The following is a 15,480-nucleotide window of genomic DNA, read 5'->3' as shown; positions in this document are numbered from 1 at the left end:
ATATATCCTGAGACTATGAAGAAAATATCCACCGTGTATTATTCTCTATGCTTGAATTGGTATTAAATGAGGAAATATGTAGTGGTACTATGATCAAATAATGGATAGGGAGCAATAAGCCAAATATGATGATGGGAAACAACAACCAAAGTCCAAGCTGAGGAAATAAAAGGGGAGCAAAGATGGGTCAAAGAAGGCCAAGGTTGCACATAAAATGTATATTTAGGGTTAATTGGTTAAGTTACAAAGTCGAACAAAAAAGAGAAAATGAGGTGGATCATGGTGAAGTATAAGGCTATCATTAGGGAGGTGCTACTTATACCGAGAACAAGAATAGATTTGTTCTCTATGTGTTTGTTCTCTATGTGGCTACAGGGCATTGGAGCTAAAATGGTGATGCCGTGAACAAGTTGCGACATTTGTGAAGGTCCTTATTTGTTAATTGAAAGGGGTGATCAACTACATGTTATGAGGCAGCATTGAAATCATCAAAAGAAATAACAAAAAAAAAAAAAAGGATTCCTATTGAAAATTAACATACTTTATCAAGTTTTCACTTTTCTTGCATAAGAAAACACATCAACAAGATAACGACACACAAACTTAACTACGTAAACAAGTGAACTATAACCAAAAACAAATTGAACTATATAAGGGATGACATACATTTGAGACGAGGTTAAGGTCCCTTGTTGCATGTCTTGAAACATTTTGGAGTTCATGATCAAGGTGGATGGTGCACAATATAGGTTATTGGTAGTCTCATGATTTTAAATCCTTGCATCCAACAATAACAAATAAGTGAGCTAGCTTAGGAGGGTGAAGGAGCCATCTAGCTTTTTAATTCTTTGACCAATTAATAAAAAGCAACATCTAATAAAAGCTAAAATGTCATATTATTAGGAACTATGGGAAAAATTGCAGTTTGGAAAGGATGTTGTCTTCATTATTCAAAAGAAAATGAGTGTACATGTGATATTCAACTGACTCAATCATTAATATTCAAGTCAATTACCCATACTTCTAGTTTAGGTTCTTACTAATTTAAAGAAGGCTTTCCTAACTCTAATATTTCAGTTCAGCTACTCGCATTTCAGATCAATTTTTTTGGCTTTTAAGCCTAATTTTGATGCATGTTAGTTCAACCCTATATTAATTAAAGTTATCACATATCATTTGAACATGCTAGAAATTCATCACACATATTTAAACCTTTATATATATATATATATATATCGTTTTAAGAGACTCCTTTTTTTTTTACCAAATTTATTCTCTTAATCAAACGTTATTTATTTATTTATATATACTTCTCTCATTCCTTTTACACTACAACGATAATTTCCATAGAAATCTTCACAAATTTTGTAACATACCCACTTTAAGTAAATAAATATTTTGTTCACAATGCAAATATCTAATATCCCCTAAATTTGAAATTAGTGTTGCTTTAGGGTCTGTTCACTTCAGCTTAATTTCATTTTAGTTCAGTTCAGATCCTAATTCCTTCTCTCATAAAATATTCATTTCATCTCTATTCAGTTCACTTAAGCTCCAATCAGTTCAGTTTAGCTCAGCTCAGTAAATGTTAACAGGCCCTTAGTTAATGTTTATAGTCACATAGACAAGTTTTGTAATTTTATCTTTCTTTGTTCCTTTCCCCACTTTCTTGAACCTAGTGCACTCTCTGTATGTAGTAATATTGAAAGAATATAAACAATATATATTTATCTTTCTGTTATGTATATCAGTCTTTTATGCATGTGATGCATGCATTGGTATAATAATTTCGACATTGATAAAAAAAAGGGAAAAATTTCTACATGGTGGGTAAATTGGGTGGTGAGGGCCGATTGGGCAATGGTCATTTTGATGGCTTAGATAGCTAGATGGTGGGCTAAGTGATGGTGTGGTTTTAAGTAAGGGGTATGATAGTAACTGAATTGATTTAAGTTGTTTTCATCTATTTGTTTATCGTTTAAAAACTAATTTTGACTGAAAAATGGTCCAGACGAGGCTAGAGATAACCAATAAACCTCAGGGTTGAGAAATGTAAATTTATAGTTTTCTTGATCCGGTCCAAATGTAAATTTGTTCCCTTTTTTTTTCATATCGTGAGAATTTAATTAAGTGACAAGACAAAATAAACCCGACTTTGACCCGATCATATTTTTACCAGGTTGGGCTCCAATCCAATAAAGAGACAAACTTAGTAGCCCATTCCATATAATTAATGCAGCCCAAAAAAAGGCCCAAAAACCACACACCACTCTTCTTCCTCCACATTCGAAAGTAAAGAAAAACCCCTAAAAACACAAAATCCTAAAACCCTCAGATTCCGTTTTCTGGTGCGGCTAAAACCCTTTTCTGTCCTCATTTTCCCCAATCTTCTTCCTCAAATCGCCTAAAATGGCATCAATTGCTCTGCGAAACCCTAATTCCAAACGACTTCTTCCTTCTTCTTCTCACCAAATCCATTTCTACTCCAACGCTTGTCGAGCTCTTCTCTCTCCTACTTCCGCCATTGTTGAACAAGCTTCCAGAAATGAGTCTTCTTCTCTCTCCTCTTGGTTGCGATCTATGGCTACCTTTACACGATCGTATGACTTCTCTTACTTTTGAATTTGATTTTTCTGTTATTTGTTCGAAAATGAGTGTGTTTTTTGTGTTGAGTTAGTAGGAAATGATCTGACATTTGGTAGATGAATTCTTCGAATTTGAAGTTGATTGTGTTTTGATGATTTGTGTGCATCATTTGAGCTCGTCATTTTGAGATCAAGCCTGAATAGTTCATTTTGAAAAAAATGCTATGTTGATTTTAATACACAAATTGGGAAATCAACTGCATTTTAGCAATTTTTGGTTAATTGTAAGAAATGCATTTATTATTTTGTTTGAAATGATTTGATCTCTTGGGAACACATTTTGTAGAATTTCAATTGGATTTTTCAATTAAGTCATTTCAGACATTTAGTGTTTTTTGCTTGCTTTAGTATGCATTTCATGGTTAAAGTCAATTTATGACTATCTTTACTGAAATTCTGCTATCCTCGTAAAATGTTACCCAGGTTATACTAATCACCCCTTATAGATTTGTTCTCAACAAGTAAATTCTTTAAGTCAACGAAATTCTTGAAGTCGACGTATTGCTCATCTGAAAGATAAAGACTGTGTTAAGTAGCTCAAGATATGATTTGAAGGAATATGATAAAAAAATAGTGTTTAAATGGATGAGTAGTAATCGAATCATTAACCATTTAATCTTTTCCACTAGTTATTATAGCCACATACATTGTTAGCTGTTGTAATGATAAGATGATACATGTCTTAATTATGTCTACAGTAATATGAGAGCAATTAGGTTCATGTGTCACATGTGTTATAATTACTGAACCGAACCGAACCTGCACTATGCACAATATAGAGGCACAAATTAAGTTGTCTTGACCAATTAGCTCTCAATTCCACAAGCTTTCAAGTTCCTGAATAAAGATTACTTAGTTCTGAGATGTAGAAATTCATGAAGGACTTCCTGATTTTATTTTACAACAACAACAACAAAGCCTTTTCCCAAAATGATTTGGGGTCGGCTAACATGAATCATCATAAGGAATCGTAAGATATTAAGGAAAGGTTCATAACAAGATAATCAGTTGAAGTAGTTTACCTTTCCTTATTATTTGTAGATTCTTAATTGTTTTTTCTTTCTTTGATGATACAGAAAGCCTCATGTCAACGTAGGAACTATTGGACATGTTGATCACGGGAAGACAACATTGACTGCAGCAATCACAAAGGTGTATTGAGCTATTATTTGTATATTCATTCCTTTGACTTGCTTCTTTTATTCCTCCCTTGGCTTTGCTGGTAGATGCCTCATATTTTCCCTCTATCATAACTAGGTCAAATAGGATGTATGACTGAAATTGTGATCTTTATTTGGATAGGTTTTGGCAGAAGAAGGGAATGCCAAGGCTGTTGCCTTTGATGAAATTGACAAAGCTCCTGAAGAGAAGAAGAGAGGAATTACCATTGCAACGGTTAGCAGACTGCATGCTTGTCTTAGTGCCTCTGTACTTGACTGAAAATTTATGATCCAAGATCAAATTAATTGATTTTGCAGGCACATGTAGAGTATGAGACTAAAAAGCGACACTATGCACATGTTGATTGTCCTGGACACGCTGATTATGTCAAGGTAAGCAGTTTTTTTTTTTTTTTTTGGTTGTAGCAGGGCGGGTTGGTGGGGTGGGGATAAAAGTTTTGTTTGGGAACACTTGATTCTTTACTTTGGCATCTTTTGTTTGGGAACATCTATTTATAGAATTCAATCTTGCCTTGGCATCTTCTGTGCCATAGGTAGGAGTAGAAAACTAGAAACATTTTTATAGGCTTTTTCTGGAAGTTTCATATATCATTTATTATGTTCACCTGAAACAGTTTTGTCTTTGAACTCTTGCTAGCTTCTTTGCTTCTATTATTTGTTCTTGTATTTTTGTATTATTGTGAATTTCTTGTTACCGAGAAACCCTACTGAAAGCTATTATATCATGGCTTTCTTTCATGAATGTTTTCCTCTTGCTTGTGGGCTTCTATTTGTCCTTTGTGTCAGACAGTGAAATATCTATTGGTAGATAGCAATGAAATTTCTCCTTTAGTAATCTCTTTTAGAGTTTTACATTTTAGTCCATAGGATATTTTTATTTATCAGCCACCATTTGTAATGTTCAGGAGTTATATTAAAGGTCTGTACAGTTCTTGCTACTTACGTGCTAAATTTTATTTGTTTTGGATTTAACAGAACATGATTACTGGAGCTGCTCAGATGGATGGTGGTATTCTTGTTGTGTCTGCTCCTGACGGGCCCATGCCACAGACCAAGGAGCATATTCTACTTGCCCGTCAGGTGCTTCAATAACTGTTAGAATATCTGCATTGGTGCATTATGTACTGGGCTGCATCCCTCTTTCTTGTCCATTTTCTATTTTACATCAGACAGTGCATCCCATGTACTTCCTTGTTTATATATTTTGCACATTGGAAGTATAGCTGTTCCAATATCCCATTTTTAGAGCAAGAAAAGCGATGAAAGGAAAAAGGCTAATTGATAGGAAAAATTGACATTTACTACCACCGAAAGCACCCTGTATCATATTTGCTACCCGTTTAAAAAAATATTTTATTTTGCTACCATACAAATCCCTAAAATATATATTTCACTACCAAAGACTAAGGCCGTTACTGTTTCCGTTAGCCACCGTTCAACCACCTTGCAGCCACCCCTCCACTTCACTGCCACCCGTCCCTCAACTGCCACCCCTCCCCCTGCCGGCACCGGCGCAACCCCACCCCCTCCCCCCATCCGGCGCGACCCCCACCCCTCCCTTTCCCCACCTACGCAACCAACCCCCCCTCCCTTTTCCCGTTCTTGCTGCCCCGATCCCCACACCGAAACGGAAAACACCCCCTTTCCCTTTCCCCCAACAGAAATCCCCCCACCGAAATCGACCCCCTCCCCTTCCCTTACCCTTTCGGCCATCCCTAATCCTAAACCACCAGCCCCAAACCACCCTAAACGAATTTTAGGGTTTCGCTTGAGATGGTTTTGGAGTGGTAATTTAGGGTTAGGGATGACCGAAAAGGGTAAGGGAAGGGGAGGGGATTTCGGTGGAGAGAACGGGGCGGGGGAGGGGGGTGGATTCCGGTGGGAGGAAGGGGAAAAGTGTAGTTTTGGGTTCGGGGTGGGGGTCGGGGCAGCGAGAACGGGAAAGGGAAGGCTCATTGGCTGCGTAGGGTGGGAGAAAGGGAGGGGGTGGGTTCGCGCAGGCGCTGGCTGAAGCTTTGGCCGCCGGCGGGGGAGGGGGTGGTTGGGTTACTTTTTTTTATTTTTTTTTTGAATAAACTTAACGGAATCTTAACGGATTCCGTTAAGTGGTAGTGAAATTTTAATTGTGTGATTTTAGGTGGTAGCAAAATAAAATATTTTTTTTAAACGGGTAGCAAATGTGATACAAGGTGCTTTCAGCGGTAGCAAATGTCAATTTTTCCTAATTGATAATGGGTTTTGTAGCATGAGTGGGATACAGTTGTTTGTAAGATTCAAATCGCTGAAGCAAAAATACATAATTTTGGGTTAGAATTCTAGTAATGACTCTAAAGATGCTGGATTTCTGGTCTTTGTAGAGAATGACATCATTTGAAGAATACAAAAGGTTAGGAGAGCACATGCTCTCCGAGTCTTGTGAGATATACAAGTTTTGGTTGAATCACAACTCTTTATGGTAGTATATTACTCTTTCTGTCTAGTGAACAAGCATTATGTTGAATTTTGCACTGAGCTTATGGCGAGTGAAAAATCATGGAGCAAAAATTGGGTGGATGTGGGGCCAAATTTTAGAAACAAAAGTAGAGAAGTTACTTGAAAGAAAAATTATTTACTATGGGACATACGAATAAGATACATTTAACTCATGGGATGGTGGGAGTAAGATCCTGTCATATTCAACTATCTAAATGTTTTAATTTGTTTCTCACTTTCCTTGTAGGTTGGTGTGCCATCATTGGTTTGTTTTTTGAACAAAGTGGATGCTGTGGATGACCCAGAGCTAATTGAGTTGGTAGAAATGGAACTCCGTGGTAAGTTTAAAATTATTGACTGTTATTATAGGATTGTTGCCAAAAAAATAAGTAGTGGATTTTGTAGAGGGATGATTTATGTACTAGCAATTTGCTTTAATATGACCTTTTTGTCTGTTGATGCAATACTTTGGGGGCATTTAGAACTTCTCAGCTTCTACAAATTCCCTGGGGATGATATCCCTATTGTTAGGGGTTCAGCCTTGTCTGCCTTGCAAGGCACAAATGATGAAATTGGGAGGCAAGCCATCCTGAAGCTAATGGATGCTGTCGATGAATACATTCCCGACCCTGTCCGTGTTCTTGACAAACCTTTCTTGATGCCAGTTGAGGATGTTTTCTCGATTCAGGTACACAAGACTTATGTCGGTTTTTTCTATAGAATAAGAGTTATTGACATTTTCTGCTTGCTTATTTGTTATATTGTTAGGCATTGATGGTATATGAGTCTGTACTTGATATTGCTTGAAATTGATATTTTAAACACGAAGAGTTGTGAACATTAAACAGTAAGGGTGTGCTTAACTGCTTACTATTTTGTGATGATTAAGGTAGATAGTAATAATGTAATACTGAATGCTATAAATAATATTGGTAGAGCAACTAGTATAATTTACTATGCTAACCTTCTCGTAGCTGAGGTTTGTTTTTGACACATTCTATAGATATTAAGTGACAATTCATCATAGATAAAGTAGTGGTGAGAGGGCCTACATTGGCAACGCTGATTTTTATTATCTCCTGATACAGGGACGTGGAACAGTGGTGACTGGTCGTGTTGAACAGGGCATGATCAAAGTCGGAGAGGATGTAGAGATTTTGGGGCTAATGCCGGTACAGTTGAAACTTGCTGCTATGATTTTTAATTTTTTGTAATATGATGAGCTATTTGAAACCTAAAACTTATGTATGCTTTACAAATTTTACTGGTGAAATGTTGATGAAGATGTTTTCTTTCCTTAAAACTGTAACTAGTGTTCATTTTGATCCTACTGTTTACACTGCAGGGTGGTCCAGTGAAAACTACAGTGACTGGTGTGGAAATGTTTAAGAAAATTTTGGATCACGGTCAGGTAAAATGATTGAAGTTGATTCTTGCAATTTGCATATATGTTATATTTTGTATGGTATGTGACTAAAAATTCTGCGTGTATAATGTATCCTAGGCTGGAGACAATGTGGGTCTTCTTTTGCGTGGACTGAAGAGGGAAGATGTACAGCGAGGACAGGTACACTGATCTAGTCTATTGTGTTAACCTCACATTCTCATCTCACTTGCAATCGATATTTTTGGTTTTTAGGTATTCCTCCCCCCCCTCCCCCTTTATTTCTTCCCACACATGATACACACATGGAAAAAAAAAGTCAGAAGAACATTGTGTGCTCTATTTCAGTTGATTTTAACACTGTTTTCTGGCTTATTTCATATTTTTCTGTTATACAAATAATTTTGATGTAATCTTTATGGTTTATGAACTCATAATTGAAGATGTATGCCTGTATGGTAATATTAGAGAATACAGAGCTTTCCATAAGTCAAGGATAAGGTCATACTCATTGGGACATAGATGCTTAGCCATTTACAAGGTATTAATGAAAAGCAAGGCAACTATAATTCTATAACCATACCTTAATCACTCAAGTAGAATTACACTAAAGATAATAGTTGAGTTCCTAATGTCTTAAATGGAAAAACTTCAAGTATAGGGTGGATTAGGAAAGAAACCAATTCAAGTACTGGATGAAAAAGAAAAGAAATTATGGAAGGCATTTGATACTTTATAATTGGTTCAACCAACCGGTTATGTTATCATCTATATGGATAAGGAAAGAAATAATAGAAGGCATATGAAGGACCTGTAAGACTAGCAAATGCTTGGACTTCCTATGGCTTCTCATGAATTATTTTGCTCTTCGTTTTATTTCTTCAAATGTAAGATAAAGTTGTATTTACCTGCATTTTTAATGATCAACTTCAGTTTGTGCTTGAAACTAAATCATTAAGCTGCTATTGATGTACTATATCTCTTGATTACGTTAGGTAATTGCTAAACCAGGAAGTTGCAAAACATTCAAAAGGTTTGAAGCAGAAATATATGTTCTCACCAAGGATGAGGGTGGTCGTCACACAGCCTTCGTCTCCAACTATAGGCCTCAGTTCTATTTGAGAACAGCAGATGTTACTGGAAAAATTGAGTTGCCAGAAGAAGTAAAGATGGTTTTGCCTGGTGACAATGTGACTGCTACTTTTGAATTGATATCACCTGTTCCTCTTGAACCAGGTATGGAGCTCTTTTGTACCATTGCATAAGTTATGATGCTGTGTGGTTTGGTTTAAGACTGTAACTTCAATGCTAGTGTCTGTGGTTAATATTTTAAAAGGCTGGTCTTTTCATCTCATTAGTTTCAGCCTACATTGCCCGGCTCCTAGATCCTAGCCTGGCTAGCTAATAGCCATTCTGACTGTATGTGGTAGAATAAGTAAGCAATAAAAGTGGACTTTAGTTGGATGAGCTGTACTTTTGTTCAAAAAAATAAAAATCTGTAAGTTAAAACTCTGAGAATAATGATAAGTTAGTTAAATTGATGCACAAAAACCGTAGTTTGTGACAAAAATTGATTTATGAAAATTGCAGCCTCATTTTTTTAACTTTCTATGCCCCCTCCCTTTTCCCAATGAGAGGAAGAGTTTTTACCAGAGATTGGGAGAGTGACTATTATCGAATTTTCTCTTGGAAGTAGTAAGTATGGCTTGATAGGAGTCAAAGATGTATGCTCTTTTTTGCAACACTTAATAATTTAATATTGTAGATCTGTAATTGAATTCTTCGTGAACTTGCCCTTTGTTCTGAGATTCTGGCCATTGTAGTAAGAAGAGAATATAAATTTTGATCTTTGATTGAGCTGTTTGCTGACAATTTTCACTTGGGGAACGTTGCCCAAAGAGACCTTTACGAGTGCTGAGTGATTAAAGAGAGAATGTATACTTTACAAGTCATGCTTTTTGGTTTTAGTGATTTAATTTAATGAAAGATTGGTGGTTTCCTCTGGAGATCTCAGGAGTATAAGATGAATCTAACAGAATCCGGTGACAGATTGATTCAATGATACCTGCTTACTAGTGCCTTTGACGAGTTTTTATTCCAAAAAACCATTAGTGATAGTTGGTTCTGCTCTGTTTAGCACTTCAACTTTGTCAGGTTCTTGTTATGTTGAATAAAATGATAATCCACTGATGTAGTAGCACTAACTCACTGTCTTCAAACAGGGCAAAGATTTGCTTTGAGGGAGGGAGGACGAACAGTTGGTGCTGGTGTGGTTTCGAAAGTTATCAGCTAGAAGTGCTGAGGTTGGACATAGAGAACGTTGAAGTTGGATACTTGGATTTTATACCAAGGATGCCTAGTTTTTGAAGACGAGTCTGGATCCGTGTACTTTTGAATTTGACATGAAAAGTAGTAGGACTCATTTAAAATCAGATAGAATTGATTTCTTTATCAAGCAAATGCTCACTTTGTAGTTCAGAAACGCTCATAATTCAACCGGTTTTGATGGTTGAGTAAATAATTTTCTTGGAGTTGCATAATTGTTACCATTGGCCACAACCTTGGTCACCGTTTATGCATATGTAATGGACCTAGTCCTACTGATGATAGTGCACCCCAAGGCCGGATGTTTTCCACCTGGAGCACAATGCTCCTATAATCCTCAAACCTCCTAGAAATCAGACTGTTACAACTTGGTTTTACCAACTACTGGCTGCAGCATTGACGGAGTTGTAAATCGCTCTGCAGGTTTCGTAGATAAGTATTGGGAATTTCGGGATGCAGAATGCTTTTCTCAGGTGTGCGATTCTATCACCTTACCTAGAACTCCTCTTGGACACATTTCAAAATGCCTTGATCATTCGTCCTCAGGTCTTGCCGCATTCAATTTTGTGCACACTAAGTCAAACATGACAAAAATATTTACCCAACCAAAGAATAATCTGAAAACTGAACACAATTGCCCGAAACTTGCTATGTAATGGGTCAAACTTAACCTCCTATCATTCCATATATTTTACATTTGTTATTTTGTCAATCTTTAAATTTAAAAAAGAAACTCTTAATAATATCTTTTCCATCTCCTTAATAATACTCGTATTATTTTACTATTCAAAAAATTTTAAAAAAAAACCTTCCATCTCCCCAATGTTTGTCTTATTTTTTTTTTCAATCTATTACTTTAGGGACCACTATTTTACTCTCACAACCACTTCAATTAATCTCGTCATTAATCACAATCACTTTACCCTTTTAAACCAAAAATAAAAAACCTCTACCTTTCTCGGAGCAATAAAAAGAGGATAAAAGGAAAGGAGCATCAATCTAACCCCTACAAAAATAAAAATGAAAAAGGAAGATTTTCAAATTCTTCATCATCAAAAAGAAAAAATAAAACCATAAAAAGGCGGGAAAACCTACAAAAAATGGCGCTAAAACCATTCACTTACCTCTACCACATAAAACCCTCTCTTCCACCATTTTCCCCCATTTCAATTCAAACTCCCAAACTCACTCTTTCTCTCTCAACAATAATTTTCTCTCTCTAAAAAAGCAAGATGATGTTCTCTCAAAGCCAGTACGACAATGGCTTCTCATCTTCTCAATTCACTCAATCTGATTCCACTCCTTCTCCTGCTAAAGTATAACCTAATCCCCCTTTTTTCTCGATTATTATTGCAATTATTTTCATTTAATTATCGATTATTTTAATATTGATTTTAATTTTGATTTTGGTTGAGAAGAGTAGAGATCCGCAAGGAACAATTCCAGTAACTGTGAAGCAAATTAGCCAAGCTTCTCACTCCAACGCCGACGATAAATCCAGTTTCAACCTCGACGGCGTCGATGTCACCAACGTAACATTTCTTCTAATTCTTTTTTTGAAAGCTGAATTTTTTTGGAATGATTTTTTTTTTAGGTTTGATCTAGGGTTTTTATTGGATTTGATTTGATTTGAATTGAATTGCTAATTGCTGTGTTTTCTTTGTGATGCAATATGTTGAAGAATTTAAGATTAGAAAAATGCTTGTATGATTTGTGGTATATATATTGATGTTATTTATTTTTGATTGAATATTGGAAATATTGTTTTTGGTAAAATAATGTTACGTGAATGGCGTCAAAATTTCCAACAATTAAATCAACAATAAATTAAAAAATTGCAGCAATTAATGATTTGTGATTGATGTTATGATTTTTATCGAACATTTGTTTTTTAAAGTCTATTTATAAATACTAGGGATTATAGAGTACCTTAGTTTGTTATTATTTGCAACAAAGAGATATTTTTTGTAGGATATAAAAAATTCTATTGACGGAAGTAGTAGTGATTTATTGATGTTTTTGCTTTATGTTTTGTATGTGTTTTGAAATTTTAAAGAAAGTAATTTTGGTTTTCTTTTTGGTCTTAGCCTTTTAGTGTCAAATTGAATTCTAGGTGCTCTTGAGTATATATACTGAGAAGAACCTTGTAACTAATAGCTCTAATAATTGGTGCTGCAAGGCAGCAAGTGTTGTGGGCGATTCTTGGCTTGTACAAAAATATTGTTAGGCTATTCATATATACTTCAATATGACCAATGGTGGTGATTTACATACAAGAAATTACATAAACGTTTAGGATCTTAGAATCTTCTCAATGTATAGTTTTCTTATATCAACTTTTTATAATTTTACCTCTTGAGAGCTAAAGATGTTATTGTTCAAAGTTTGAGTAGGCAATCTTGAAAAGTCAAAATGAAGGATTTATTGAATTAATAAACAGAGGTAGTAGTAAGTTGTAAAAGTGACAAGTTTGATGTTAGGATTGTTTAAGGATTTAAAGTCACCTTTTGAGTAAGGTGATTCATATTATCTAAATTGTTAAATTTATTTATCTGTTCTTTTGTTTAATGCTTACAACAACTGAGTTTATTTTGGTCATATTGTTTGATGGGTTCAGGTCAAATTGGTGGGAATGGTACTTGACAAAACAGAGAAAGTGACTGATGTTTCGTTCACCCTTGATGATGGAACTGGACGTATTGGATGTAAAAGATGGTAACATTTTCCATTTCATTGGTTATATTTTTTAATGATACAACATTTTTGTGTTAATAATCATTTGTATTAACATGAAGATGAAACAGTTATTTTCATTTTTTAGATTTGAGCTCAACACTTTGAGTAATCTGTTGCATGATGCAACTTGCATCTGTTCTTTCAATGAGAGTTGTGTTTTGAATTGGATGGTGACTTGGCAATTTCAGATTGTCTTTGCTTTCTTTACTTTGGTTAATTCATGGTGTTAAGGTCCTGTTTTTCTTTCTTGCTCGACTTGTTAATGTTTTACGATCTTGCTCAATATCTGTCCAGGCTGAATGAACCATTTGATAGGAAGCAGATGGAGGTTATAGAGTAAGTTCTTGACTTGAATTTGTTGTGTTTTCTTGTTTGCCTCAATGCCTGATGGCGAGATGGTTTTGTTTTTAACAGAGAGGGCATGTACGTTCGGCTAGTTGGTCACTTAAGGAACACCAGAGGCTACAATGAAATAGCTGTGTTTAATATGCGGTATGTCTTAAAATCCTTTTTCCATTTTCCTTCAATTTTTTTGATGTTACTACATGGCAATCTCACATTCTCACCTTCTTTTAATTAATTAAGGACAGCAAAAGTTTATTTAAACAATTATAATGGCTTAATATATAAGTTTGTAGCATTAAAAATTGCAGAAATCACTTTCCGCTGTTCAAGTGTTTATTGACTTTTATCATATTGCTGCTTATCGCATTTCACATCTTTGAAAATGCTTGTATGTTGTTGCTTAATAATTTATGGCTTAATGAGTGTTTTACTTTTTGCCAATGTATTGAAACAAGTTCATGGTCTAATAGTTACACCGAAATAGGATATGTAGGCACGAAATTTGTTTCCGGTAAATGTTGCTGGTTTTCAAGATTTCATTTGTTGTTGTGGTCTTTGTGGAATTTGATTAATTTCACTTAGAAGAACTGGAGGGAGCCATGATATAACATTTTTGTTTTAGCAATAGCAGCTTAGATGTTTCTCTAAGGGCTCATGTAATTTCATAAGTTTATAAGAGGGGGTGCAAGAACCTCTAAAAAATGTAGCCTTCAGAAAACTAGGCAAATCCTATCATTCTGAATTGTCTTGTTACTTGTAATTCATTGATGTTAGCCAGACGTTCATCATAGTTTGTAATTGTATGGCAATCTGATGACTAATAATTGCTTGGAATTTGGTGCTTGCAGGCCTATTGTTAATTTTAACGAGGTTACCCTCCATCATGTAGAGTGCATTCACCAACATATTGTCAACCAAAAGTCACAGGTAGATTATTTTTATCTCCCACCACAGGTCTTCCACAAGTTCAGGAATATTGTATTTGCAGTGCGAATTTGATCTCACTTTGAATGTACTTGTACTTAAGCAGAAAGGTGACTCTCTCACTCAAGGTCAGACAATGGAATCATCGCATAGCACTCCAGTCAAAGTGGAATCCAATGGAATTCACTCATCTCCACCTAATCAAGTAAGCTCGAGACACCAATGGTTGTTATCAGCTTGCTAGCTCTAATTTATCTTGCACTTTTTCTGATTATTCTTTTTCTACTACAGTTCTCAATGCAAATGAGTGTTGATGGCTTAAAAGACATTGATCAGAGGATACTTGATTATTTATTGCAATCTTCAAGCCTGTAAGTTGTGAATCACTTTAAATCCCTTATATTTTCATGTTTTGGACTGCAAGTTTTGTTGTCTAGATAGATGTTTGTACCATTTTTCTGTTGCTGCTAAAATTGTGCTAATTTTTATCCTCTTTTTCCATGATGTGGGTATGTTTCTTTGCAAGTTGAATAATTCGCATTCCTAGTTTTATGTGCAAATCAAAGTCCCTTTGATACTGCTGCATGCCTGATCACAGTGGTGCTTTATATGCTGTTTCACTGAAAGTTTGCATTCTTTCAGGGCTCAAGAAAAGGGTGTACACAGGGATGAGATTGCTCGGCATTTGAAGATTCCAGTGGAGAAGCTCATGTAAACCCTCCCTCTCTATCGTTATTTCTCTTACACAATCCCCTTACCCCCCTAAAGTAGTTTGTAGATATAAAATTAAAAGATGAGAAGCACGCCTCATTAGTCATAACTTAACATATGACCTGTTGTTTTCCTGCTGTTCTTAGGGAATCCATCCCATGTTTGGAGGATGAAGGCTTAATATACTCTACAATCGATGAATTTCACTTCAAGCTTACTGCTGCATAAATCCATATTTTGGCAATGGACTAGGGAGAGGATGGCTATAATATACTAATTAAGGTTGAATCCTATGCATGTTCTGTTATTACAGTATTAGTATTAGTACTGACTTGATCAGTTCAGGTTTCATATCTAGTAGCATTTTTTACTTTTTATTTTTTTGCCTTGAAGGAATCATATCTAGTAACATAGCTCCTGTTTCGTAGTATGATCTATGTATATGCTGGCTTTCGATCAATAACTGCACAAATCGAAGGGATGTTTTATCTATTAAAATTTTACTACCCTTATAAGTTGGAATATGAATTGTCGTTAAAATTTATTACTCGTGATATTGTAGTTTTTTGATATAAAATCAATTTACTTATCAGTTTTATATATGCACCGTATATGTGGATGTATATGCATATGACCAGAAGCACAGGTTGCTGCCATCAATAATGAGATTGGAGCTTGTATAATAGCTACTCTTGTTTGAGCTTGTATAATAGCTACTCTTGTTTGATCAGTCATCAACAAAATTCATCTATTAAGA

At 35.4% G+C, this 15,480-nt stretch overlaps 2 protein-coding genes across 2 annotated transcripts; both read left to right on the top strand.

The window, feature by feature from the left end:
* The first annotated feature begins 2,195 nt into the window (after positions 1-2,195).
* On the top strand, positions 2,196-10,257 carry LOC110705341 (elongation factor Tu, mitochondrial-like). Its single transcript, XM_021883174.1, has 12 exons — positions 2,196-2,600; positions 3,722-3,797; positions 3,948-4,040; positions 4,124-4,198; positions 4,802-4,906; positions 6,546-6,636; positions 6,781-6,986; positions 7,387-7,470; positions 7,644-7,709; positions 7,803-7,865; positions 8,678-8,918; positions 9,905-10,257. Exons 1-12 carry the CDS (start codon positions 2,410-2,412, stop codon positions 9,973-9,975), a joined length of 1,362 nt encoding a protein of 453 aa, XP_021738866.1. The 5' UTR covers positions 2,196-2,409; the 3' UTR covers positions 9,976-10,257.
* A 329-nt stretch (positions 10,258-10,586) lies between these two features.
* Positions 10,587-15,245, top strand: LOC110705342 (replication protein A 32 kDa subunit A-like). Its single transcript, XM_021883176.1, has 10 exons — positions 10,587-11,323; positions 11,426-11,539; positions 12,625-12,722; positions 13,038-13,079; positions 13,158-13,235; positions 13,937-14,015; positions 14,119-14,217; positions 14,304-14,383; positions 14,655-14,723; positions 14,870-15,245. The coding sequence occupies exons 1-10, from the start codon at positions 11,240-11,242 to the stop codon at positions 14,949-14,951; spliced, it is 825 nt and encodes a 274-aa protein (XP_021738868.1). The 5' UTR covers positions 10,587-11,239; the 3' UTR covers positions 14,952-15,245.
* Positions 15,246-15,480: the final 235 nt, after the last annotated feature.

The sequence above is a fragment of the Chenopodium quinoa genome, unplaced genomic scaffold (assembly GCF_001683475.1).
Source record: "Chenopodium quinoa cultivar QQ74 unplaced genomic scaffold, ASM168347v1, whole genome shotgun sequence".
In the NCBI taxonomy this organism is placed as follows: Eukaryota; Viridiplantae; Streptophyta; class Magnoliopsida; order Caryophyllales; family Amaranthaceae; genus Chenopodium; species Chenopodium quinoa.
The sequence above is the reverse complement of the archived record's forward strand: the minus strand, read 5'-3'. Positions and strand labels throughout refer to the sequence as shown.